General features: G+C 42.0%; 2 protein-coding genes across 3 annotated transcripts in view; one reads left to right on the top strand and one right to left on the bottom strand.

The window, feature by feature from the left end:
• Positions 1–1,501: 1,501 nt before the first annotated feature.
• On the bottom strand, positions 1,502–26,011 carry LOC110491277 (equilibrative nucleoside transporter 1). The gene is made up of 13 exons (XM_036945865.1): positions 25,632–26,011; positions 17,430–17,512; positions 16,527–16,608; positions 13,763–13,917; positions 13,016–13,155; positions 11,591–11,725; positions 11,206–11,261; positions 9,378–9,447; positions 9,104–9,183; positions 6,105–6,213; positions 5,852–5,937; positions 2,791–2,990; positions 1,502–2,111 (listed from the first exon to the last, which is right to left on the bottom strand). The coding sequence occupies exons 2-13, from the start codon at positions 17,453–17,455 to the stop codon at positions 2,000–2,002; spliced, it is 1,251 nt and encodes a 416-aa protein (XP_036801760.1). The 5' UTR covers positions 17,456–17,512; positions 25,632–26,011; the 3' UTR covers positions 1,502–1,999.
• LOC110491274 (prosaposin) overlaps positions 23,104–27,146 on the top strand; it is a 23,849-nt gene continuing 19,806 nt past the window's right edge. For both annotated transcript variants that reach the window (XM_036946038.1, XM_036946037.1), the window contains exon 1: positions 23,104–23,250. In XM_036946038.1, the coding sequence (XP_036801933.1) occupies positions 23,217–23,250 (34 nt within the window). In that variant the 5' untranslated portion in view covers positions 23,104–23,216. The remainder of the gene's footprint in view (positions 23,251–27,146) is intronic.

Below are 27,146 nucleotides of genomic sequence, written 5' to 3'. Positions count from 1 at the left end.
ACGTTAAAGTAATGCTGCATTACCTTCCCTTTCAATCATTTAGCAGACAAGCATATCCAGAGTAATTTAGTGCATTCATCTTAACGTAGCAAGGTTAAGACAACCACATATTACAGTCATATAATTAAAGTACACATTTTCCTCAAGCAGCTGTCAGCAAAGTCAGTGTCAGTAAGAAAAGACTAGTGCAAGTATTTAAAGCCGATTTTACGTTGATCTGAAAATGTGGTCGGAGGCGTCATGGAGGGTGTGATGCAATTTCGGGCCTCCGGAGGCATAGAGACCAAATTGAGCTGTGTACCGCATCTCCGTTTGCCTCATTTTGTAACAATGCGGTGGGCTCCGTGTAGCTCCGCATTCACATGATTAGTTGGTGGGAGGTCCTGCATGAACACAAACTCACTCCATTGACAACTAATAATATTCTGCACTGGAGGGGGGGGGGGCATAGACAAACACACTATCCGGGAGACACTTCCACACTGTATAACCAGGTGGCGGTCTAGGTGCTGAGCTAAGCCTTGGTAATTACTCAGCTGTGTCCAATTAAGGAGATTGACAATCAGAGCGCAGCTTGGAGAGCCGACTGCTTTTTGTTTTGAGTTTGGAATCTTGAGTTTCGGCATGATTTTTGAAGTTTTATTTTTAGTGCTACTTATTGGTTTCGTAACAATACCACACTAGGTATAGCATTCTTTTCCTCTGTCGACTTCTACCTTAAAGTAGGCTTTTTTGAAGGCTGCTTAGTGTCTATTCCATCATACTTAAAATTGAAAGTACTGTATTTGGGACACTACATTGAGACCACATACCATTACACTACTGGAAGTAACATTTGTCATTTAGCAGATGCTCTTATTCAGAGCGACTTACACTTACCGTATGCTTCCCAGTCAAAACAGTTTGGGTATATATTATGAACATTTTGTTCGGTTTGGTCTTCCCTAACCCTAACCCTAACCCACCCGGTGATTGGTCAACAGTACTACACCTAGTAGGAATGGGAACATGAAGTCATTCAACGAGAGAGACAGTTTTCATGCACATTTTTTTCATTTTGAGAAATATTGCACCAAACATCATGGCTAGATGTCAAATTGCTGTGACTAAGACCAAAAACATCATAATTAATGACAGATTTCTTGATCTTAGATTAATTTGGACTATTTTGAGGAAGTGTTCCTGGCTATGTTGTTGCTACGGTGGCTCAAGAGGGACAAATGGTACAATTGCAGGGTTTTTTTTTCTTGTTTTTCAAGCGAAGGTCTTTAGGGAGTATGAGAGCACAGATGGTCGCCATGCCTACCCGAGTTCTGCGAGGTGTAAACCAAACCTATGTATGCGGATTCCTTTACATTTAGTGCATAGATAGGTTAGACAACCACATGTCACAGTTAGCGCATTCATCTTAAGATAGCTAGGTGAGACAACCACATAGCACAGTCAGTCAGTGCATTCATCTTAAGATAGCTAGGTGAGACAACCACATATCACAGTCAGTACATTCATCTTAAGATAGCTAGGTGAGACAACCACATATCACAGTCAGTGCATTCGTCTTAAGATAGTTAGGTGAGACAACCACATATCCCAGTCAGTTAGTAACATTCATGTTAAGGTAGTTAGGTGAGACAACCACATATTCCAGTCAGTTAGTACATTCATCTTAAGGTAGCTAGGTGAGACAACCACATATCAGTCAGTTAGTGCATTCATCTTCAGGTAGCTAGGTGAGAAAACCACATATCACAGTCAGTTAGTGCATTCATCTACAGGTAGCTAGGTGAGACAACCATACCACAGTCACAGCAGCTGTCAGCAAAGTCTGTGCTAGTAAGAAAAGACTAAGTGTCAGTGTAAGGAACGCGAGGGTGTGGCCTAACGTTTCAAAATGAACAGAGACGTGGCAGTTTGCAACAACAGTCATTGTAGCATTTAGAAAAACTGTTAGTTATGTTAGTTATGTTTGGGTTATGCATGCTCCCCACATCGGGCTATTTTAGACTATGGCTCTGAAGAGGAATGAGAAGGATGCTCCCAGAGCCAAACCCAGGGACAGGAAGAATGCCATGATGGCACCAGCAGTCTCTGCCTCATGAGGAGCAACTAATCTGGAGAGAGAGGAGGAAGAGATAGAGAGAGGAGGAAGAGAGAGAAAGAGAGAGGAGGAAGAGTGAGAGAGAGAAAGGAGAGAGAGAGGGTGAGGGGATCAGGTGTCTTGCCAACTCCTGGAAATGTCATGCAGAACATGGCTTGACAAGGCCAATGGAGCAGTAGCCAAAACCACAAACAGGTCTGGGACCAGGCTTCAAACAGGTCTGGGACCAGGCTACAAACAGGTCTGGGACCAGGCTACAAACAGGTCTGGGACCAGGCTTCAAACAGGTCTGGGACCAGGCTACAAACAGGTCTGGGACCAGGCTACAAACAGGTCTGGGACCAGGCTACAAACAGGTCTGGGACCAACCTACTGTGGTAACACTTTAGGTGCAGTCTGTCAAACTGGGAGACATTTTTCTCTTGCAATAAATGACACCTTACGCAAATGCTTTGCTTGTACCGTGTGTGTTGTGCCTACTAACGTTGTTAAAGAAAGGTTAGTGTAGGCCTAAATCACGCTGCATATTATCATTTTACTCATCCCATCTATGTCAAATGTTAGTTAGCATTGCAAACGGTTAGTTTGCAATGTGTGTCATTACGAGAGGAGAAGGTCGCCCTGTAGGCTACCTTGAAAGTTTTAAATCTATCTGGGTTTTCGCTCCAGGCGAAGGAGGCAAGCGGTCTTACTTGGGCCCGAAGCACATGCAGAGGCTGGCCAGGTATCCGCTGGAGAAGGCGAAGAGGATCATGAAGACGATGAACCAGGCGTCGTGTGGAAAGACGACAGGCAGGTTGTAGCGGGGCTGAACGTTGCACAGCATGAAGAGAGGCACAAAGATCACACGGGCTACCATAAAAATGGGCACCAGTTTGCTGTCCTTCCCAGGCTGAAGGTGGATGGCAGAGAAAGAGACATAGCACATTCAAATAAATGCCATAGTGCTAAGGCTAAGTCATAGTGCTAAGGCTAAGGGACAGTGCTAAGGCTAAGTCATAGTGCTAAGGCTAAGTCATAGTGCTAAGGCTAAGGGACAGTGCCAAGGCTAAGTCATAGTGCTATGGCTAAGTCATAGTGCTAAGGCTAAGTCGTAGTGCTAAGGCTAAGTCGTAGTGCTAAGGCTAAGTCGTAGTGCTAAGGCTAAGTCGTAGTGCTAAGGATTAGTCATAGTGCTAAGGCTAAGTTGTAGTGCTAAGTGATAGTGCCAAGGCTAAGTGATAAGTGCTTTATTCGATAGAAGATGATGACTTAAATTCACATTTGATAAAAACATTGTATGTTTAAAAAGCGTTCCTGCTGTGTTTGTCGTAATTAAGCCGGCTGTAAAATGCATAGAAACTGGATTGATATATTCATAACATTCACAACGTCACCACAAGATTAGTAGATAAGATGCAAAAGGTATTTATCTTAAATTCAGGGTAGTTTAAAGTTTACTTGTATTTTTTTGTCTCTTAAAAAACTACTGTAAATTTACCATGCCAGTAAAGGCCAATGGGTAACCTCTACTGTTCTGTTAGTGTCTACTGTTCTGTTAGTGTCTACTGTTCTGTTAGTGTTTACTGTTCTGTTAGTGTCTTCTGTTCTGTTAGCGTCTACTGTTCTGTTAGTGTCTACTGTTCTGTTAGTGTTTACTGTTCTGTTAGTTTTTACTGTTCTGTTAGCGTCTACTGTTCTGTTAGTGTCTACTGTTCTGTTAGCGTTTACTGTTCTGTTAGTGTCTACTGTTCTGTTAGTGTCTTCTGTTCTGTTAGTGTTTACTGTTCTGTTAGCGTCTACTGTTCTGTTAGTGTCTACTGTTCTGTTAGCGTTTACTGTTCTGTTAGCGTCTACTGTTCTGTTAGTGTCTACTGTTCTGTTAGCGCCTACTGTTCTGTTAGTGCCTACTGTTCTGTTAGCGTCTTCTGTTCTGTTAGTGTCTTCTGTTCTGTTAGTGTCTACTGTTCTGTTAGCGCCTACTGTTCTGTTAGTGTCTACTGTTCTGTTAGTGTCTTCTGTTCTGTTAGTGTTTACTGTTCTGTTAGTGTCTACTGTTCTGTTAGCGCCTACTGTTCTGTTAGCGCCTACTGTTCTGTTAGCGTCTACTGTTCTGTTAGCGTCTACTGTTCTGTTAGCGCCTACTGTTCTGTTAGCGCCTACTGTTCTGTTAGCGCCTACTGTTCTGTTAGCGCCTACTGTTCTGTTAGCGTCTACTGTTCTGTTAGTGTCTACTGTTCTGTTAGTGTCTTCTGTTCTGTTAGTGTTTACTGTTCTGTTAGCGTCTACTGTTCTGTTAGTGTCTACTGTTCTGTTAGCGCCTACTGTTCTGTTAGCGCCTACTGTTCTGTTAGCGCCTACTGTTCTGTTAGCGTTTACTGTTCTGTTAGCGTCTACTGTTCTGTTAGTGTCTACTGTTCTGTTAGCGCCTACTGTTCTGTTAGCGCCTACTGTTCTGTTAGCGTCTTCTGTTCTGTTAGTGTCTTCTGTTCTGTTAGTGTCTACTGTTCTGTTAGCGCCTACTGTTCTGTTAGTGTCTACTGTTCTGTTAGTGTCTTCTGTTCTGTTAGTGTCTTCTGTTCTGTTAGTGTCTACTGTTCTGTTAGCGCCTACTGTTCTGTTAGTGTCTACTGTTCTGTTAGTGTCTTCTGTTCTGTTAGTGTTTACTGTTCTGTTAGTGTCTACTGTTCTGTTAGTGTCTTCTGTTCTGTTAGTGTTTACTGTTCTGTTAGCGTCTACTGTTCTGTTAGTGTCTACTGTTCTGTTAGCGTTTACTGTTCTGTTAGCGTCTACTGTTCTGTTAGTGTCTACTGTTCTGTTAGCGCCTACTGTTCTGTTAGTGCCTACTGTTCTGTTAGCGTCTTCTGTTCTGTTAGTGTCTTCTGTTCTGTTAGTGTCTACTGTTCTGTTAGCGCCTACTGTTCTGTTAGTGTCTACTGTTCTGTTAGTGTCTTCTGTTCTGTTAGTGTTTACTGTTCTGTTAGTGTCTACTGTTCTGTTAGCGCCTACTGTTCTGTTAGCGCCTACTGTTCTGTTAGCGTCTACTGTTCTGTTAGCGTCTACTGTTCTGTTAGCGCCTACTGTTCTGTTAGCGCCTACTGTTCTGTTAGCGCCTACTGTTCTGTTAGCGCCTACTGTTCTGTTAGCGTCTACTGTTCTGTTAGTGTCTACTGTTCTGTTAGTGTCTTCTGTTCTGTTAGTGTTTACTGTTCTGTTAGCGTCTACTGTTCTGTTAGTGTCTACTGTTCTGTTAGCGCCTACTGTTCTGTTAGCGCCTACTGTTCTGTTAGCGCCTACTGTTCTGTTAGCGTTTACTGTTCTGTTAGCGTCTACTGTTCTGTTAGTGTCTACTGTTCTGTTAGCGCCTACTGTTCTGTTAGCGCCTACTGTTCTGTTAGCGTCTTCTGTTCTGTTAGTGTCTTCTGTTCTGTTAGTGTCTACTGTTCTGTTAGCGCCTACTGTTCTGTTAGTGTCTACTGTTCTGTTAGTGTCTTCTGTTCTGTTAGTGTCTTCTGTTCTGTTAGTGTCTACTGTTCTGTTAGCGCCTACTGTTCTGTTAGTGTCTACTGTTCTGTTAGTGTCTTCTGTTCTGTTAGTGTTTACTGTTCTGTTAGTGTCTACTGTTCTGTTAGCGTCTTCTGTTCTGTTAGTGTGATCTGGAATCCTTAGTTCACAATATCCACAATTCCAATAAGTATCAGTTAGTTTCAGGCATATTCATTCAAATGAGCCGATTTCTTCCATTCTGTATCGCGTGTTTTGTTGCCGACTTACCCACGTGCACACAGCAGTGAGGCTTCTCCCGGCCCAGTCGCTCAGGTTAAAGAGCAGGAAACAGCACACAGGGATGAAGTACATCTCTGAGAGGAGATGATAACGTACGATAACACACATTACCAGTGAATATTACCAAGTCAATTTTTGTTGTTGTTGTTGTAAAGGCTCGTAAAATCAAAAGTGTGTAAGTATACCGTAAAATGAATAAACATAAACCATGCTCTTGTCATAGATATTCATACACACAGACCCCAGGCGCCTCCATTAGCGACGGTAGACTTGACATCCACCGTGACGGCAGGGTAGACACCGATGGTGACGGTGAAGGCAAAGCACACAGAGAGAGCCGGGACCCAGATCTACAGTCAATGGGTCAACAAGAAAGTACTTTAGATCACCTTTTTTTTGGAGAGTTGGGACGATAGAAAATCGAATGGTTGGAAACATTGATGTTTCTGCCTTATGCCTCATTTGTGTATAACACTACAACATTCTATGGCAGCCGTGTTAGTGCCACATTCAAAATAAATGGTGAATATTTCAACAATGCTATGTAACTAAATGTTTTGAATAGGAACGATATTACCACATTCTAAATATACAGTTTGAAGTCGGAAGTTTACATACAGCCGAATACATTTAAACTCAGTTTTTCACAATTCCTGACATTTAATTCCAGTAAAAATTCCCTGTCGTAGGTCAGTTAGGATCACCACTTTATTTTAAGAATGTGAAATGTCAGAATAATAGTAGAGAGTGATTTATTTCAGCTTTTATTTCTTCCATCACATTCCCAGTGGGTCAGAAGTTTACTTACACTCAATTAGTATTTGGTAGCTTTGCCTTTAAAGTGTTTAACTTGGGTCAAACGTTTCGGGTAGCCTTCCACAAGCACCCCACAATAAGTTGGGGGAATTTTTGCCCGTTCCTCCTGACAGAGCTGGTGTAACTGAGTCAGGTTTGTCGGCCTCCTTGCTCGCATATGCTTTTTCAGCTCTGTTCACAGGTTTTCTATAGGCTTGAGGTCAGGGCTTTGACTTATTCATCCTTAAGCCATTTGCCACAACTTTCAAAGTATGCTTGGAGTCATTGTCCATTTGGAAGACCCATTTGCGACTAAGCTTCAACTTTCTAACTGATGTCTTGAGATGTTGCTTCAATATATCCACATAATTTTCCTTCCTCATGATGTTATCTATTTTGGCTAGTGCACCAGTCCCTCCTGCAGAAAAGCACCCCCACAACATGATGCTGCCACCCCCGTGCTTCACGGTTGGGATGGTGTTCTTCGGCTTGCAAGCCTCCCCCTTTTTCCTCCAAACATAACGATGGTCATTATGGCCAAACAGTTCTATTTTTGTTTCATCAGACCAGAGGACATTTCTCCAAAAAGTACGACCTTTGTCCCCATGTGCAGTTGCAAACCGAAGTCTGGCTTTTTTTATGGCAGTTTTGGAGAAGTGGCTTCTTCCTTGCTGAGTGGACTTTCAGGTTATGTCAATATAGGACTCGTTTTACTGTGGATATAGATACTTTTGTACCTGTTTCCTCCAGCATCTTCACAAGGTCCTTTGCTGTTGTTCTGGGATTGATTTGCTCTTTTCGCACCAAAGTATGTTCATCTCTAGGAGACAGAACGCATGTCCTACATGAGTGGTATGACGGCTGCGTGGTCCCATGGTGTTTATACTTGTGTACTATCGTTTGTACAGATAAATGTGATACCTTCAGGTGTTTGGAAATTGCTCCCAAGGATGAACCAGACTTGTGGAGGTCTATAATTTTTTTCTGAGGTTCTTGGCTGATTTCTATTGATTTTCCCATGATGTCAAGCAAGGAAGCACTGAGTTTGAAGGTAGGCCTTGAAATACATCCACAGGTACACCTCCAATTGACTCAAAATATGTCAATTAGCCTATCAGAAGCTTCTAAAGCTATGACATAATATTATGGAATTTTCCAAGCTGTTTAAAAAGCACAGTTAAATTAATGTATGTAAACTTCTGACCCACTGGAATTGTAATACAGTGAATTATAAGTGAAATAATCTGTCTGTAAACAATTGTTGGAAAAAAATGACTTGTGTCATGCACAAAGTAGATGTCCTAACCGACTTACCAAAACTATAGTTTGTTAACATGAAGTTTGTGGAGTTGTTGAAAAACGAGTTTTAATGACTCCAACCTAAGTGTGTGTAAACTTCTGACTTCAACTGTATGGCTCTACGTTATACTAACTGAGTCCACCACAGAGTGGGGGGGGGGGGACAGGCGAAGTCTCCATCCCCCTAAAAGGAAACTTAACCTGTTTCAGACTAGCAAAGTCTCCACCTCTCTAAACAGAAATTCTTAACCAATTTTTGAGCCAGATGTCCCCTCCACGTCCGAAATTATAAAGATGCGACCACCTGCGAAATCGTGATTTGTCCAAATATTCATCAATGAAAAATCCGTGCACCGGAACAAAGTTCCTTGAAAAAAATGTCTTCATAATATCTGCACGTACTCTTCCGAACTATTTCGCCTGGGAAGCATGCAGACGCTTTAAATTGTCGCTTCCCTAGTCTGTTGACAGACGCAACGATTTCATACAGTATGTTACGTCCGTTTGTCCACGAGAGATTCGTGCAACCCAGGAGAAAGATAAGGATAGAGAGCAGTATGCGGGTAGGTATAGTGAAGAATATCAAAAGTATTTTAAAAAGTATTTATTGTGATAGTGGGTTTATAATCCATTTTAAATACCTACAGTATATAAAAAGTGTATTGGGTTTTCATTGTTTTTCCAATTCAGAAAGTTAATTGAAATTATTTTTGTTTTTTGTTGAAATGCTCAAACTCACAATATGGTATGAAAGTGACTGGTTCATTCGACATGCTGGATACAGCTAAATTAACTTGTCATTTTTATCGATTAGCGATAAGTGTCTGCAAATGTGTCTCTTAAAATGATGTAATGTAGTGTTTTGTATTTGCTTTTAAAGCGCAGTAACGATTTTCAGTTCATCAATAGAATTGCAATTCATCTCCTGAATTGTTTTAGGTCGGGATTTAATCCGTGCTATAACCAACTTTTTAATTTACAGTTGAGCCAACATGTGCAGAGTTTACACCATGAATGCGATCTCCGTGAACATCTGAGAAAATGTCTTTAATTAAAAAGCCTCATTGTGTGGGCTGTCTGGTGTCCTACTCTAAAGCGAGCCATGGTTTGAATTCCGGCCTCAATCTAAAAATAATTATGCCATACCTTCTTGAAGATGGTCAACATGGACACGGTTTGTTGCTCTTCTCCTTGTTTGAGAACTGGTGTAGTCGCTGCAGCATTTTCTGGAGGGAGAAGGAACGAGGCTATCCAACACATTGCTTTCATGATCCTTAAAATTGGTAGCCTAATACAAATGTTTGAATAAAAATATATTCAATAAGTGTCCAAGTTTATGATTTACTTATCTATACATAACACGTGACAACTATCTTTCTCTTATTTCTACATATCTGACCAAACATAAATGTCATTTTACCGTCCAGCCTGTTCACCTCGTCACTAAGCCTGTTTCCACTTTGTCTCTTGTTGTAATATCGATAGAACTCCTAAAGTAAGGTTCAGAACAACACGAAATTACAATCAATTATCTCACTCTGGGATGTTAATTAACAAAACAGGAGAGATGAACTGGAATGGAAGTATTACATATATTTGACATTTACACACTGGTAAATTATTATGTGATGAATGAAAAGGGGAGGAAGTATTAGTTGTATTATGAAGTTTTAGTTGAATTAGTTGTATTATGAAGTATTGGTTGTATTAGTTGTATTAGTTGTATTATGAAGTATTAGTTGTATTATCAAGTATTAGTTGTATTATGAAGTATTGGTTGTATTAGTTGTATTGGTTGTATTATGAAGTATTAGTTGAATTAGTTGTATTATGAAGTATTGGTTGTATTAGTTGTATTAGGAAGTATTAGTTGTATTATGAAGTATTAGTTGTATTATGAAGTATTGGTTGTATTAGTTGTATTATGAAGTATTGGTTGTATTAGTTGTATTATAAAGTATTAGTTGTATTATGAAGTATTATGAAGTATTAGTTGTATTATGAAGTATTAGTTGTATTATGAAGTATTGGTTGTATTACTTGTATTGGTTGTATTAGTTGTATTATGAAGTATTAGTTGTATTATGAAGTATTGGTTGTATTAGTTGTATTATGAAGTATTGGTTGTATTAGTTGTATTATGAAGTATTGGTTGTATTAGTTGTATTATGAAGTATTAGTTGTATTATGAAGTATTAGTTGTATTAGTTGTATTATGAAGTATTAGTTGTATTATGAAGTATTAGTTGTATTATGAAGTATTGGTTGTATTATGAAGTATTAGTAGTATTAGTTGTATTATGAAGTATTGGTTGTATTAGTTGTATTGGTTGTATTAGTTGTATTATGAAGTATTAGTTGTATTATGAAGTATTAGTTGTATTATGAAGTATTAGTTGTATTGGTTGTATTAGTTGTATTATGAAGTATTAGTTGTATTATGAAGTATTAGTTGTATTATGAAGTATTAGTTGTATTAGTTGTATTATGAAGTATTAGTTGTATTAGTTGTATTATGAAGTATTAGTTGTATTATGAAGTACTAGTTGTATTAGTTGTGTTATGAAGTATTGATTGTATTAGTTGTATTAGTTGTATTATGAAGTATTAGTTGTATTATCATCGAGTAGCATCTCCTAACCCCATTTTTCAGTCAAATATATGCAATAATAACATTTAAAATCCAGAGTTTATTACCAGTTTAGGGAGGATCGCATAGGACATTATGGCCAATATGATCACAACACAGGCTGTGAGGAAGTATCCAAAAGCAACATCATTTAGTGCTGAGCCACCTGTGGTGTGTGTGAGAGAGAGAGAGAGAGGGCGGAACGGAGAGGGAGAGCGAGAGAGAGGGAGAGCGAGTGGGGGGAGAGGGAGATAGGGGGGGAGAGAGAGAGAGAGAGAGAGGGAGGGAGAGAGGGAGGGGGGAGAGAGAGAGTGGGAGGGAGAGAGAGAGGAGAGAGGGGGGGAGAGAGAGAGGGAGTGGGAGAGAGAGTGGGAGGGAGAGAGAGAGGAGAGAGGAGAGGGGGGAGAGAGAGAGAGGGAGTGGGAGGGAGAGAGATCACTTGTACAGCCATTTCAAAAGTCATAAAATCTTAATTCCCAGGCACACCATCACCATTTACACCATCACCATTCACACCATTACCATTTACACCATCACCATTTACACCATCACCATTCACACCATTACCATTTACACCATCACCATTTACACCATCACCATTCACACCATTACCATTTACACCATCACCATTCACACCATCACCATTCACACCATCACCATTCACACCATCACCATCTACACCATCACCATTCACACCATCACCATTCACACCATCACCATTCACACCATCACCATTCACACCATCACCATTTACAGAAGTATATGAATCATTTACAGACATGGTAACGTGTACATATCCCAAAGGAGTCTATGAATTCATTTCAATACTACTAATCTCTTGGCTCAACTGCCCTTTGTGGTGGTGGACTTAATTATTTTAATTTATTCTAAAGCATTAGTAGTAAAAAAAAATGTAAAAACAGGTCTTTTTTTATGATTACATATACTGTATCTGTAGATGTGTTAATCGTGAAATAAAAAGGTGTATCATGTCTCTGACGTACTTGCGATAGCACAGATCATGGAGAAGGCAGCGAACGTGCCCGCCAGGCCTTGCCCACTCATTATGGGTGTGGTGTATTTGGCGGGAAGAAGGCCTGCCATGCCAAACAGACTGCCCTGCAGGATAGCTCCAAAGGCTGAAGAAAGGTTTAAAAAAAAATAATACAAATAATAAACACAGTCAATAACACAGAGTCCAGTCATAGAAACATGACGCTAACATTTAATATGCTGTTTGAGTGTTCAATAATCTTACTTCTCCGTTTTAAAAATACATTTGGGTGACAGATAATTACTGTTTTTGTCTTCTTGGCAGGTGAATGAATAAGAGCTAAATCAGAGGTTCCCAAAGTTTTTCACGGGGCCCCCTCCTTTCCAGCATTGGGGAACATCCCGCGGGTTTTCATCAAGGATCTCGCTGTACTTTGCTCCGTTCATCTTTCCGTGGATCCTGACTAGTCTCCCAGTCCCTGCCGCTGAAAAACAATCCCACAGCAATGATGCTGCCACCACCATGCTTCACCGTAGGGATGCTGCCACCACCATGCTTCACCATAGGGATGGTGCTAAGTTTCCTCCAGGCCAAAGAGTTCAATCTTTGTTTCATCAGACCAGAGAATCTTGTTTCTCATGGTCTGAGAGTCTTTAGGTGCCTTTTGGCAAACTCCAACTGGGCTGTTATGTGCCTTTAACTGAGGAGTGGCTTCTGTCTGGCCACTCTACCATAACTGCCTGATTAGTGGAGTGTAGCAGAGATTGTTCTCCTTCTGGAAGGTTCTCCTATCTCCACAGAGGAACCTCCCTGACCAAGGCCCTTCTCCCCCATTTGCTCAGTTTGGGCGGGCGGCCAGCTCTAGGAAGATTCTTGGTGGTTCCAAACTTCTTCCATTTAAGAATGATGGAGGCCTATTGTGTTCTTAGGGATCTTACATTTTTGGTACCCTTCCCCAGATCTGTGCCTCAACACAATCCTGTCTCGGAGCTCTACGAACAATTCCTTCGACATCATGGCTTGGCTTTTGCTCTGACATGAACTGTCAACTGTGCGACCTTATATAGACAGGTGTGTGCCTTTCCAAATCATGTCCAATCAATTGAATTTACCACAGGTGGACTCCAATCAAGTTGTCGAAACATCAAGGATGATACATGGAAACAGGATGTATCTCTGAGCTCAATTTCGAGTCTCATAGCAAAGGGTCTGAATACTTCAGTAAATAAGATATTTACCCATGCCCTACCAGGGGGCGCGCCCCATAGTTTGGGAACCACTGTGCTAAATTAACAAAATGTAATGTAAAGACAGACCACATTGAAGGGTGGCTGAGGTCTAAGAGTGCATTCAGGACAACTCAAGGGGAAAGAATTGACTGGTTGAAAAGGAGGAAGGGGCCAAATAAGAGGCCATAGGCTCGAAAAAAACTCACAGTTTATGATAACAATCTTGATCATGGTTAATGTGAAGAAAGGGCCCGCGGCCATGTCTATTTTCACCGCGATGGCCGTGATAAGAAACAGCACCAAAATCACCGCCAGGCTGCCCATGATCCGGAACTTTTGAGGAATCCTGGAAGTTAGAGAGTCGGGGGTCAAATAATCAGAGGTCAATCTTATGTTGATCACACGTCGGTCCTCTGCCTGGTTAGTGCACTTTTAACATCACTGGGCCGAGCTGGGCCGAGCTATACAATTACTATGATATTAGCCCCCCCCAAAAAACATGAAGATTTATTATCATATTAGTCCCCCCCCCCCCCAAAAAAAACATGAAGATTTATTATCATATTAGTCCCCCCCAAAAAAAACATGAAGATTTATTATCATATTAGTCCCCCCCCCCCCAAAAAACATGAAGATTTATTATCATATTAGCTCGCCCCCCCCCCCCCCAAAAAAATATGAAGATTTATTATCATATTAGTCCCCCCCCAAAAAACATGAAGATTTATTATCATATTAGCCCCCCCAAAAAATATGAAGATTTATTATCATATTAGCTCGCCCCCCCAAAAAAAACATGAAGATTTATTATCATATTAGCTCGCCCCCCCCCCCCCCCCCCCCCCCCAAAAAAAAAATATGAAGATTTAACTTTTGGAGTAGTGCTTTATAACGCATTAGGAAAGTCAAGATAGTGTGGGGCGTGTGGGGGTGAAGTGGTGGGCTAAACTAACCTGTGATGCAGGACTGAGTTGAGACAGGTGAAGATCAGTAAAGGCACCATGGCACAAAGTGTCGATACGTTATTGTAACTGGCCTCCGTAGGACTACGGTCGTAGGGTTTGTCGGTTGATATTTGGGTGGGGTCTCTGAGACGGCTGGTAAAATACTGTAGAGAGACAAGAGGACAGAAGACTTTAGTTTTAGTTCATTGCTAATGTGTGGCGAACGTTCTACAGGAACATGGCTGTTCTACAGTAACATGGCTGTTCTACAGTAACATGGCTGTTCTACAGTAACATGGCTGTTCTACAGCAACATGGCTGTTCTACAGTAACATGGCTGTTCTACAGTAACATGGCCGTTCTACAGTAACATGGCTGTTCTACAGCAACATGGCTGTTCTACAGTAACATGGCCGTTCTACAGCAACATGGCTGTTCTACAGTAACATGGCTGTTCTACAGTAACATGGCTGTTCTACAGTAACATGGCCGTTCTACAGTAACATGGCTGTTCTACAGCAACATGGCTGTTCTACAGTAACATGGCTGTTCTACAGTAACATGGCTGTTCTACAGTAACATGGCTGTTCTACAGCAACATGGCTGTTCTACAGTAACATGGCTGTTCTACAGCAACATGGCCATTCTACAGTAACATGGCTGTTCTACAGTAACATGGCCGTTCTACAGTAACATGGCTGTTCTACAGCAACATGGCTGTTCTACAGCAGCATGGCCGTTCTACAGCAACATGGCTGTTCTACAGTAACATGGCCGTTCTACAGTAACATGGCTGTTCTACAGCAACATGGCCGTTCTACAGCAACATGGCTGTTCTACAGCAACATGGCCGTTCTACAGCAACATGGCCGTTCTACAGCAACATGGCTGTTCTACAGTAACATGGCTGTTCTACAGTAACATGGCTGTTCTACAGTAACATGGCTGTTCTACAGTAACATGGCCGTTCTACAGCAACATGGCCGTTCTACAGGAACATGGCTGTTCTACAGTAACATGGCTGTTCTACAGTAACATGGCTGTTCTACAGCAACATGGCTGTTCTACACCAACATGGCTGTTCTACAGTAACATGGCTGTTCTACAGTAACATGGCTGTTCTACAGCAACATGGCTGTTCTACAGTAACATGGCTGTTCTACAGCAACATGGCTGTTCTACACCAACATGGCTGTTCTACAGTAACATGGCTGTTCTACAGCAATATGGCTGTTCTACACCAACATGGCTGTTCTACAGTAACATGGCTGTTCTACAGTAACATGGCTGTTCTACAGCAACATGGCTGTTCTACACCAACATGGCTGTTCTACAGTAACATGGCTGTTCTACAGTAACATGGCTGTTCTACAGTAACATGGCTGTTCTACAGTAACATGGCCGTTCTACAGTAACATGGCTGTTATACAGTAACATGGCTGTTCTACAGTAACATGGCTGTTCTACAGCAATATGGCTGTTCTACAGTAACATGGCTGTTCTACACCAACATGGCTGTTCTACAGTAACATGGCTGTTCTACAGTAACATGGCTGTTCTACAGTAACATGGCTGTTCTACAGTAACATGGCCGTTCTACAGTAACATGGCTGTTATACAGTAACATGGCTGTTCTACAGTAACATGGCTGTTCTACAGCAACATGGCTGTTATACAGCAACATGGCTGTTCTACAGTAACATGGCTGTTCTACAGTAACATGGCTGTTCTACAGTAACATGGCCGTTCTACAGCAACATGGCCGTTCTACAGTAACATGGCTGTTCTACAGTAACATGGCTGTTCTACAGTAACATGGCTGTTCTACAGCAACATGGCTGTTCTACAGCAACATGGCCGTTCTACAGTAACATGGCTGTTCTACAGCAACATGGCCGTTCTACAGTAACATGGCTGTTCTACAGTAACATGGCTGTTCTACAGTAACATGGCTGTTCTACAGTAACATGGCTGTTCTACAGCAACATGGCTGTTCTACAGTAACATGGCTGTTCTACAGTAACATGGCTGTTCTACAGTAACATGGCCGTTCTACAGCAACATGGCTGTTCTACAGTAACATGGCCGTTCTACAGTAACATGGCTGTTCTACAGTAACATGGCTGTTCTACAGTAACATGGCTGTCATGCACCACCCAGGTAGATGATATCCATTGGAAGTGGATGCAATACAACAAATATTGCATAAAGCGATTTGAGTACTTGAAAAATGCTGTTAAAATTAATTATTCTAATGAATAGATAACTAGGCAAGTCAGTTAAGAAGAAATTATTATTTTCAATTACAGCCTAGGAACAGTGGGTTAACTGGTCTAGGAACAGTGGGTTAACTGGCCTAGGAACAGTGGGTTAACTGGTCTAGGAACAGTGGGTTAACTGGTCTAGGAACAGTGGGTTAACTGGTCTAGGAACAGTGGGTTAACTGGTCTAGGAACAGTGGGTTAACTGGTCTAGGAACAGTGGGTTTATTCAAGGGGCAGAACGACAGATTTGTACCTTGTCAGCTCAGGGATTTGAACTTGCAACCTTGCGGTTACTATTCCAACGCTCTAACCACTAGGCGCCTGTCGCCTGTGAGTTATCACAAGATAATATCCAGACAATCTAGAAAGTAACACTTGAAACATATTTGGAAATGAATACAGACTGAATACAGAGGTCTCACTAAAAGCTCCGGCATTGTATTTCTGGTATGTATTCATTCATTGTTCAGTCTGAAAGTAGAGGATGAGAACTAATGTTGTGGCTCTACCATGGTGGCTGTCATGAAGAAGCTCCATGGCAGGAGAGTTCCTAAACCCAGCATGAAAAAGATCAGCCACACGCCATTGTTTCTGTTGGACGACAAGAGGAGAGCAAGCAACTGTTACCCGGTTTATTTGTGTAGTTAATATGACAATTTATACCATATTAATTTACGTAGTATGTAGGCCCACAAAGAAATTACAAGGTGAAATGCTAATTACTTGACACATATGATACTAAATTTGGGATTAAATTAAGCAAATTCCAATACTTTGTTTTATTTGTTTAGTTAATTTGACAATAAATAACATATTTATTTACGTAGTATGTAGGCCCACAAAGAAATTACAAGGTGAAATGGTAATTACTTGACAGATATGATATTAAATTTGGGTTTAAAGTAGGCTCCCGTGTGGTGCAGCGGTCTAAGGCACTGTATCCAGGGACTGTAGTGGGAGTCCCATAGGGTGCTGCACAATTGGCCGGGGTAGGCAGTCATTGCAATTAAGAATTTGTTCTTCAACTGACTTGCCTAGTTAAATTAAACTTAGCAAATTTCAACATTATCTATAGGGCAATATGTGACCACTAGGGGGCGATCCCGGATGCCCGGCTGACCTCATGGTGAGCACTCTTACCACAGTCCCTAAAGAGGTATCTCCCTTGAAGGAGCTCGTGACACACTTCCAATCCAAAGGCTAACCTATCGGGTACATTACCATTTGGTTTGTGTTACAATATAATTTGCCAGTAACCATAAAAAGAGGGACTAGCCAGAGTTTCACAGAAACTAGATACTGTATCTAAAACAGTTAAAGATGTCACCATAAATAGAAGGACTAGATACTGTATCTAAAACATTTAAGATGTCACCATAAAAAGAGAACACATAACTAGGCTGCTAACTCACTTGTCTTTAGGCTTGTGGACATCCATAGTTTGTTTTCAGTGATGAATGTCTATCACCTTTTTTCCCACAGCTCTCCGGCAAACCTGAAAACAAATGGGATGGATTGACACACATCTCATGTATTTTGCCCTTCAGTCATGTCGAAGGAATTACAACAAAACGAACTGAAATTATTGCAGAATTCAACAACTTCAGAAAAAACAATGACCTAGACTCGAGGGATTTAGGGAATAACACTGGATAGAGGATTTACAATTCTACCATTACAATCTATCTGTAGGTGACTATTCATTCTGGTTATCTAATATTATTGCCCTCTTGTGGTCGTTATGGATACATTTCTAAGCATCCTTCACTATGGCTGAGTTTACACAGGCAACCCAATTCTGATCATTTTCCCTATTATCTGATTGGTAAACACTTTTAAAAATCAAAAGCATTTGGCAGGAATCTGTAGCCCACCTCTGTTTAAACATAGAAGCTGGTAGAAATTAAACTCACGGCCCATGATAAACGGGTAGCCTAAACTGTCTACAGTAACGCAGACAGTTTGACAAATTGGTGCGTTTTGACTAACTTTACTTTTTCCAGGGGACCTCTACGTAATATATATATATTTTAAAAAATGTATTTCACCTTTATTTTAACCAGGTAGGCTAGTTGAGAACACCTTTATTTAACCCAGGTAGGCTAGTTGAGAACACCTTTATTTAACCAGGCAGGCTAGTTGAGCACACCTTTATTTAACCAGGCAGGCTAGTTGAGAACACCTTTATTTAACCAGGGAGGCTAGTTGAGAACACCTTTATTTAACCAGGCAGGCTAGTTGAGAACACCTTTATTTAACCAGGTAGGCTAGTTGAGAACAAGTGCTAATTTACAACTGCGACCTGGCCAAGATAAAGCATAGCAGTGTGAACAGACAACAACACAGAGTTACACATGGAGTAAACAATAAACAAGTCAATAACACAGTAGAAAAAAAAGAGTCTATATACATTGTGTGCAAAAGGCATGAGGAGGTAGGCGAATAATTACAATTTAGCAGATTAACACTGGAGTGATAAATTATCAGATGTGCAGGTAGAGATACTGGTGTGCAAAAGAGCAGAAAAGTAAATAAATATAAACAGTATGGGGATGAGGTAGGTAAATTGGGTGGGCTATTTACCGATAGACTATGTACAGCTGCAGCGATCGGTTAGCTGCTCAGATAGCAGATGTTTAAAGTTGGTGAGGGAGATAAAAGTCTCCAACTTCAGCGATTTTTGCAATTCGTTCCAGTCACAGGCAGCAGAGAACTGGAAGGAAAGGCGACCAAATGAGGTGTTGGCTTTAGGGATCATCAGTGAGATACACCTGCTGGAGCGCGTGCTACGGGTGGGAGTTGCCATCGTGACCAGTGAACTGAGATAAGGCGGAGCTTTACCTTGCATGGACTTGTAGATGACCTGGAGCCAGTGGGTCTGGCGACGAATATGTAGCGAGGGCCAGCCGACTAGAGCATACAGGTCGCAGTGGTGGGTGGTAAAATGTGCTTTAGTAACAAAACGGATGGCACTGTGATAAACTGCATCCAGTTTGCTGAGTAGAGTATTGGGAGCTATTTTGTAGATGACATTGTCGAGGATCGGTAGGATGGTCAGTTTTACTAGGGTAAGTTTGGCGGCGTGAGTGAAGGAGGCTTTGTTGCGAAATAGAAAGCCGACTCTAGATTTGATTTTAGATTGGAGATGTTTGATATGAGTGTGGAAGGAGAGTTTACAGTCTAGCCAGACACCTAGGTACTTATAGATGTCCACATATTCTAGGTCGGAACCATCCAGGGTGGTGATGCTAGTCGGGCGTGCGGGTGCAGGCAGCGAACGGTTGAAAAGCATGCATTTGGTTTTACTAGCGTTTAAGAGCAGTTGGAGGCCACGAAAGGAGTGTTGTATGGCATTTAAGCTCGTTTGAAGGTTAGATAGCACAGTGTCCAAGGAAGGGCCAGAAGTATACAGAATGGTGTCGTCTGCGTAGAGGTGGATCAGGGAATCGCCCGCAGCAAGAGCAACATCATTGATATATACAGAGAAAAGAGTCGGCCCGAGAATTGAACCCTTTGGCACCCCCATGGAGACTGCCAGAGGACCGGACAACATGCCCTCCGATTTGACACACTGAACTCTGTCTGCAAAGTAGTTGGTGAACCAGGCAAGGCAGTCATTAGAAAAACCGAGGCTACTGAGTCTGCCGATAAGAATATGGTGATTGACAGAGTCGAAAGCCTTGGCCAGGTCGATGAAGACGGCTGCACAGTACTGTCTTTTATCGATGGAGGTTATGATATCGTTTAGTACCTTGAGCGTGGCTGAGGTGCACCCGTGACCGGCTCAGAAACCTGATTGCACAGCGGAAAAGGTACGGTGGGATTCGAGATGGTCAGTGACCTGTTTGTTGACTTGGCTTTCGAAGACCTTAGATAGGCAGGGTAGGATGGATATAGGTCTGTAACAGTTTGGGTCCAGGGTGTCTCCCCCTTTTGAAGAGGGGGATGACCGCGGCAGCTTACCAATCCTTGGGGATCTCAGACGATACGAAAGAGAGGTTGAACAGGCTGGTAATAGGGGTTAGGACAATGGCGGCGGATAGTTTCAGAAATAGAGGGTCCAGATTGTCAAGCCCAGCTGATTTGTATGGGTCTAGGTTTTGCAGCTCTTTCTATCCTTCCAGGATACCCGGGCCAGGGCGATTAGAAAGGCCTGCTCGCAGAAGTGTTTTAGGGAGCGTTTGACAGTGATGAGGGGTGGTCGTTTGACCGCGGACCCATAGCGGATACAGGCAATGAGGCAGTGATCGCTGAGATCCTGATTGAAGACAGCAGAGGTGTATTTGGAGGGCCAGTTGGTCAGGATGATGTCTATTAGGGTGCCCATGTTTACAGATTTAGGGTTGTACCTGGTTGGTTCCTTGATGATTTGTGTGAGATTGAGGGCATCTAGCTTAGATTGTAAGACTGCCGGGGTGTTAAGCATATCCCAGTTTAGGTCACCTAACAGAACAAACTCTGAAGCTAGATGGGGGGCGATCAATTCACAGATGGTGTCCAGGGCACAGCTGGGAGCTGAGGGGGGTCGGTAGCAGGCGCCAACAATGAGAGACTTATTTCTGGAGAGATTCATTTTTAAAATTAGAAGTTTGAACTGTTTGGGTATGGACCTGGAGAGTATGACATTACTTTGCAGGCTATCTCTGCAGTAGATTGCAACTCCTCCCCCTTTGGCAGTTCTATCTTGACGGAAAATGTTATAGTTGGGTATGGAAATCTCAGAATTGTTGGTGGCCTTCCTAAGCCAGGATTCAGACACGGCAAGGACATCAGGGTTGGCAGAGTGTGCTAAAGCAGTGAGTAAAACAAACTTAGGGAGGAGGCTTCTGATGTTGACATGCATGAAACCAAGGCTTTTTCGATCACAGAAGTCAACAAATGAGGGTGCCTGGGGACATGCAGGGCACCCTCATATATATATAGTAAACATGTACCATTCACATTTAAGTCCAATTGTAAGTAAAGGAAGATAGGCAATAGGGCATCATAATTTAATTCAATTTCCAATAAAAGCCATACTGATGACGTTAAGCAACCTCTGTACAAAATAACACCTTGAATCCCTGATTGAGTCACAACAGTAAAATACAGAAATGAAAAGTATCAGTTCCGTTGGAGTATCCATTAACTTGAGCTTTGTGCTGTTGCGCCATATCGATCCCAACGCAACATAACCTTTATTTTGAGGAAATATGGCTGTTCTCTGTCACAATCCCATCCTGTAGAAAATAAATCACATCAAATAAATGTGATCTGGAACAATACGTTACATTACAGTAGTACGTTTACATATTCCCCGAGGAGAGGGAAAGGGGTGATACCGAGTCAGTTATACAACTGAACGCATTCAACTGAAATGTGTCTTCCTCATTTAACCTAAACCCCTCTGAATCAGAGAGGTGCCGGAGGCTGCCATTATCGACATCCCCGTCTTCGGCGGCCGGGGAACAGTGGGTTAACTGCCTTGTTCAGGGGAACAGTGGGTTAGGGAACAGTGGGTTAACTGCCTTGTTCAGGGGAACAGTGGGTTAACTGCCTTGTTCAGGGGAACAGTGGGTTAACTGCCTTGTTCAGGGGAACAGTGGGTTAACTGCCTTGTTCAGGAGAACAGTGGGTTAACTGCCTTGTTCAGGAGAACAGTGGGTTAACTGCCTTGTTCAGGGGAACAGTGGGTTAACTGCCTTGTTCAGGGGAACAGTGGGTTAACTGCCTTGTTCAGGGGAACAGTGGGTTAACTGCCTTGTTAAGGGGAACAGTGGGTTAACTTCCTTGTTCAGGGGAACAGTGGGTTAACTGCCTTGTTCAGGGGAACAGTGGGTTAACTGCCTTGTTCAGGGGAACAGTGGGTTAACTGCCTTGTTCAGGGGAACAGTGGGTTAACTGCCTTGTTCAGGGGAACAGTGGGTTAACTGCCTTGTTCAGGGGAACAGTGGGTTAACTGCCTTGTTCAGGGGAACAGTGGGTTAACTGCCTTGTTCAGGGGAACAGTGGGTTAACTGCCTTGTTTAGGGGAACAGTGGGTTAACTGCCTTGTTTAGGGGAACAGTGGGTTAACTGCCTTGTTTAGGGGAACAGTGGGTTAACTGCCTTGTTCAGGGGAACAGTGGGTTAACTGCCTTGTTTAGGGGAACAGTGGGTTAACTGCCTTGTTTAGGGAAACAGTGGGTTAACTGCCTTGTTTAGGGGAACAGTGGGTTAACTGCCTTGTTCAGGGGAACAGTGGGTTAACTGCCTTGTTTAGGGGAACAGTGGGTTAACTGCCTTGTTTAGGGGAACAGTGGGTTAACTGCCTTGTTTAGGGGAACAGTGGGTTAACTGCCTTGTTCAGGGGAACAGTGGGTTAACTGCCTTGTTCAGGGGAACAGTGGGTTAACTGCCTTGTTCAGGAGAACAGTGGGTTAACTGCCGTGTTCAGGAGAACAGTGGGTTAACTGCCTTGTTCAGGGGAACAGTGGGTTAACTGCCTTGTTCAGGGGAACAGTGGGTTAACTGCCTTGTTTAGGGGCAGAACAGCACATTTTTACCTTGCCAGCTCTGGGATTCGATCAAACAACCTTTTAGTTACCAGCTCAATGTTCTAACCACTAGGCTATCTGCCGCACAGCGCCCCAAACTCCCCAGGATGTTCACATTTGAATATTTATTTGCATGTAAATGGGATAAATTGAGCACCAACCCTCAGTAGAAATCAAACCAAGTTGAATTAGATCAGTTGAATACAGTGATCGGTGATCTTATCATGTGCAAGCCGTCATTATAAATAAGAATTTGTTCTTAAACTGACTTGCCTAGTTAAATAAAGGTTCAATTTTTTTTTTTTTTTATGAAATGTGCTCATATTGTTCACCTCATAGGCTACTAGCTAAGGATCAATGTGATGAGAAATAAAGCGCCTATAGCCTTTTTAGTCAATGAGTAAGTTTGTTTACACATAATTGCAATTATGTTACTACATAATGATATACTATCTATGTTAAAAGCAACAACAACAAAAAAAGACAGTATATGGTTATTTGTGGAAACATCGATCAATCAAAGACGCCAGTGGTCAGCTGACGATGAGGCGTCCTATAAACAAAGACAGTAGACGCTGTGTGATATAAACCAAGAGCAAGCACCCGTCCTGCATAGCAGCGCTCAGAAATACACCCGACATTCACGTACACCACGGAACAAGACGGACTCCGGACCGCTCCACCATGCTGTGCCTTGCTCTGTTTTTCGTCTCCGCAGGTAATATGATACAATGTGGAACGTAATGATTAGTTACTCAATTGTCACTTTGTATCAAAGATGACTAGTTAAAGTTGTAGAGAGAAACAAAGTATCCAGGTTACTTTAGTTTCGTAAACAACACCGTAGACATGGCTAGCTTACCAAGTCATTTAGCTTTGTCACTGATACATTTTAAACCTGTTCCTTCACTTTATGCATCTTCAAGATGTGTAGTTAACTAGGTGATGGTGCGGCATTGACTTTGTAGTAGCTGGCTAACGTTGGCTAATCATTGTTGTGTTAAGACGCTTCCTAGGAGGCAGAAAATTAGCGCTAACGATGGCTAAATTTATTTATATCAATCAAAAGTTTTGACACCTACTCATTTAAGGATTTCTTTATTTTCTACATTGTAGAATTATAGCGAAGACGTCGACTATGAAATAACATGGAATAACACATGAAATCATGTAGTAACCCAAGTTTTTTTTTTTTTTTTTTTTTTTTTTTTTTTTTTGAAACAAAATATTTTATGGTTTCATTTATTCAAAGTAGCCACCCTTGGCCTTGACAGCTTGGCATTCTCTCAACCTGCTTCATGAGAAAGTAACCTGGAATGCATTTCAATTAACAGGTGTGCCTTGTTAATTTGTGGAATTTCTTTCCTTAATGCATTTGAGCCAATCAGTTGTGACAAGGTAGGGGTGGTATACTGAAGGTAGCCCTATTTGGTAGAAGACCAAGTCCATATTATGGCAAGAACAGCTCAAATAAGCAAAGAGAAACGACAGTCCATCATTGCTTTAAGACATGAAGGTCAATACAGAACATTTCAAGAACTCTGAAAGTTTCTTCAAGTGCAGTCGCAAAAACCATCAAGCGCTATGATGTAACTGACTCTCATGAGGACCGCCACAGGAAAGGAAGATGCAGAGTTACCTCTGCTGCAGAGGATAAGTTCATTAGAGTTATCAGCCTCAGATATCGGCAATTAACTTCACCTCGGATTGCAGCCCAAATAGAGTTCAAGTAACACACATCTCAACATCAACTGTTCAGAGGAGACTGTGTGAATCAGGCCTTCATGGTCAAATTGCTGCAAAGAAACCACTACTAAAGGACACCAATAAGAAGAGACTTGCTTGGGCCAAGAAACACAACCAATGGACATTAGACCAGTGGAAATCTGTCCTTTGGTCTGATGAGTCTGAATTCTTAGTTCCAACCGCCATGTCTTTTGTGTGATGCAGAGTTGGTGAACGGATGATCTCCGCATGTGTGGTTCCCACCGTGAAGCATGGAGGAGGAGGTGTTATGCTGTGGGGGGGTACTTTGTTAGTGACACTGTCATATATATATATATATATATATATATATATATATTTTTTTTTAAAGAATTCAAGGCACACTTAACCAGCATGGCTACCACAGCATTCTGCAGCGATACGCCATCCCATCTGTTTTGTGCTTAGTGGGACGATCATTTGTTTTTCGACAGGACAATGATCCAACACACCTCCGGGCTGTGGCAGTCCTCATGCTAGCTATTTTTTTTATATTTTTTTTTAGCTCAGCCATTGGTGTGATGCATTTAGTTAAACACAGTACCTAGTTAGGCCAATGTATTTCTTACACCTGTTTTTATAGTTTTTATTACAGCTGTGTTACATCGAGTCTGTAGCCTCTCTTTTACCAGGAGCATCATTTAGGAAAACAAAGTATGGTACGTACTGTTGTCCTCTCAAATCAATCTATCCCTAGTCTAACCTGTTTTCCTGTTCACTAAAACATTTTTTTTAATGTAATTTGAAAAACTGCATGATGTAATCCATCCAGGTGCATGATGAAGCCCATCCTATCTTTCTCATCGTAAACAAATGCCTTCGTATCCTCATGGTTCTTTCGCCCAACTACATTCCTAATGCAGCAGTTCTAACAAATTTATTGTTGAGTCAAAACGGGGACACAGTGTGTAGGACCAAGTACATCTTCGAGTGGGTAGGTAGGCCCCAGGGGAGTGTGGGTAATGGGTATTTTTATTAGGTAGACGTTTTCAATTTCCTCATTTTATGTTTCGTTAGGGTTTCGCTTCACTTTTTTGATCGAGTGGGTTTATTTCTGATTTTTAAGTCATAGACGTTAGTTTCAACATGTATTTTTCTGATTTTAGGTAATAGGATGTTAGTGTCGACATGTCTAATGTTGCCTTTCCATGATTCAGATCCAGAGTAAATTAGCTGCAAACTACCTCTAACACGTTCCCTAAATCAGTTATGCAGTCAGTCTGTCACGTTCCCCTATACATGCTGAATGCTTAGTCAAGCAAAGCGATCTTCCCTATAGGCCTAATTGGCTAATATCACTACAAAAAGCTTGGTGGTAATAAACATGCCTGTTACCTTTTTGCTTTAGTGTCCTAGTTTGTCCTAGTTTGGTCAGGATGTTGCGTGTGTCTTACTGCTGCTCTGAGAGAGACAATGACTAGGCCTATTTATAATGCCCCCCTTCCTTGTTGACTTCTTTTGGGACGCCCTGTGTGATGTGAAATTGTTTGATTACTCACGGTGAGTGTCAGTCATATGATTTCTCATATTTGCAAAACTACAGGCTAGGTATCGGTTCCTGCAATACGTTTGTTCTAGTTCCCCCTTTTAGTTTTTGGGGGTAATTTGTAGCGCACTTAGTTTGCAACGATGACAACACGATCAGTATGAGACTCGTTCTTTGACGTCTTCATTGGAATGCTTAAGCATTTGGCTGTGGCCCCTATAACATCTGCTAAACTGTGTACGCAACTAATTTTTGATTTGTTCCCTCGTCGTCATCTGCTATCAAATGGGAGGTAGCTGAAGGGGTAGTCGGGGGGGGGGGGGGGGGGGGGGGGTTAGTTTGTGCTGCCATGTGATGGTTGCTTCACTCCCGACTCACACAGCTGAGTGGCGTAGACTACAAGCAGCTCTGAGCTGTTCCATTATGCGTCATCATCAAACTCAAACATACGATTGATCACTCAACTGTGTTGAGTCGTGAATGGTCCTTAATTTAACTTTTTTTTTTAAAACAGCCGGCCAAGTTTACTGTAGAACTATAGGCTATCGTGGCAGCATAGACTAAAATGTAGCCTGTTTTTGTCCTGTTTATGTGATGTTTTCAAAGTAGGTGGTAAAAAAAATGTGAATAGCTGACTCACTGACAATGTAGCATAAAGGTTGAAAGCAAAAATATAAATTATTTAGATATTTACATCAAATAGTCAGACAAGTTGAAATGTCTTTGATAACGAGGCCCATCACCTCATAGAGCAACAACTTGTTGTTTTTGTCTGCCTAGGAGAACAGGAGGGGAGAACAGGAGGGGAGAACAGGAGGGGAGAACAGGAGGGGAGAACAGGAGGGGAGAACAGGAGGGGAGAACAGGAGGGGAGAACAGGAGGGGAGAACAGGAGGGGAGAGGTTCTATCTCTACTGTATCTTTCCCAGTACAAGGCAGCACGGGAGTGAATGATTGACTCACTGCAGTGTGACTGTATTATCAGCATATGAACACGAGTGATTTGTTTCACATTGGGTTGCCTACTATGACCTCCGATGCCTGGGGTGGGTCTTGGGACACACCGTACAAGGTTTTGCAACGGAACCAAAAGGAACTTTTCTAATTGGACAAGTGCAGACAGTACCGGAATGTTTCGTGCTGACAACACACAGGACCGTGCCGATCTGTTGTCGCTCTTCAGGCTGTTAGCTTGGCGTGGGTCTTTGTGATAACTAGGCAATGTCATGTTGGTTTTTTGCCTTTTATTTTGATTTTTGTCACATGAGTAGCTGTCTATCAGCTTGCTGGTTTATTTGGCAATGGCTGTGCATCATCAGCTTCTTTCCCTCAGTCAATGCAACATTTGTGCTTACGTCCTTGAC

This window comes from Oncorhynchus mykiss, chromosome 16 (assembly GCF_013265735.2).
Source record: "Oncorhynchus mykiss isolate Arlee chromosome 16, USDA_OmykA_1.1, whole genome shotgun sequence".
In the NCBI taxonomy this organism is placed as follows: domain Eukaryota; kingdom Metazoa; phylum Chordata; class Actinopteri; order Salmoniformes; family Salmonidae; genus Oncorhynchus; species Oncorhynchus mykiss.
The sequence above is the reverse complement of the archived record's forward strand: the minus strand, read 5'-3'. Positions and strand labels throughout refer to the sequence as shown.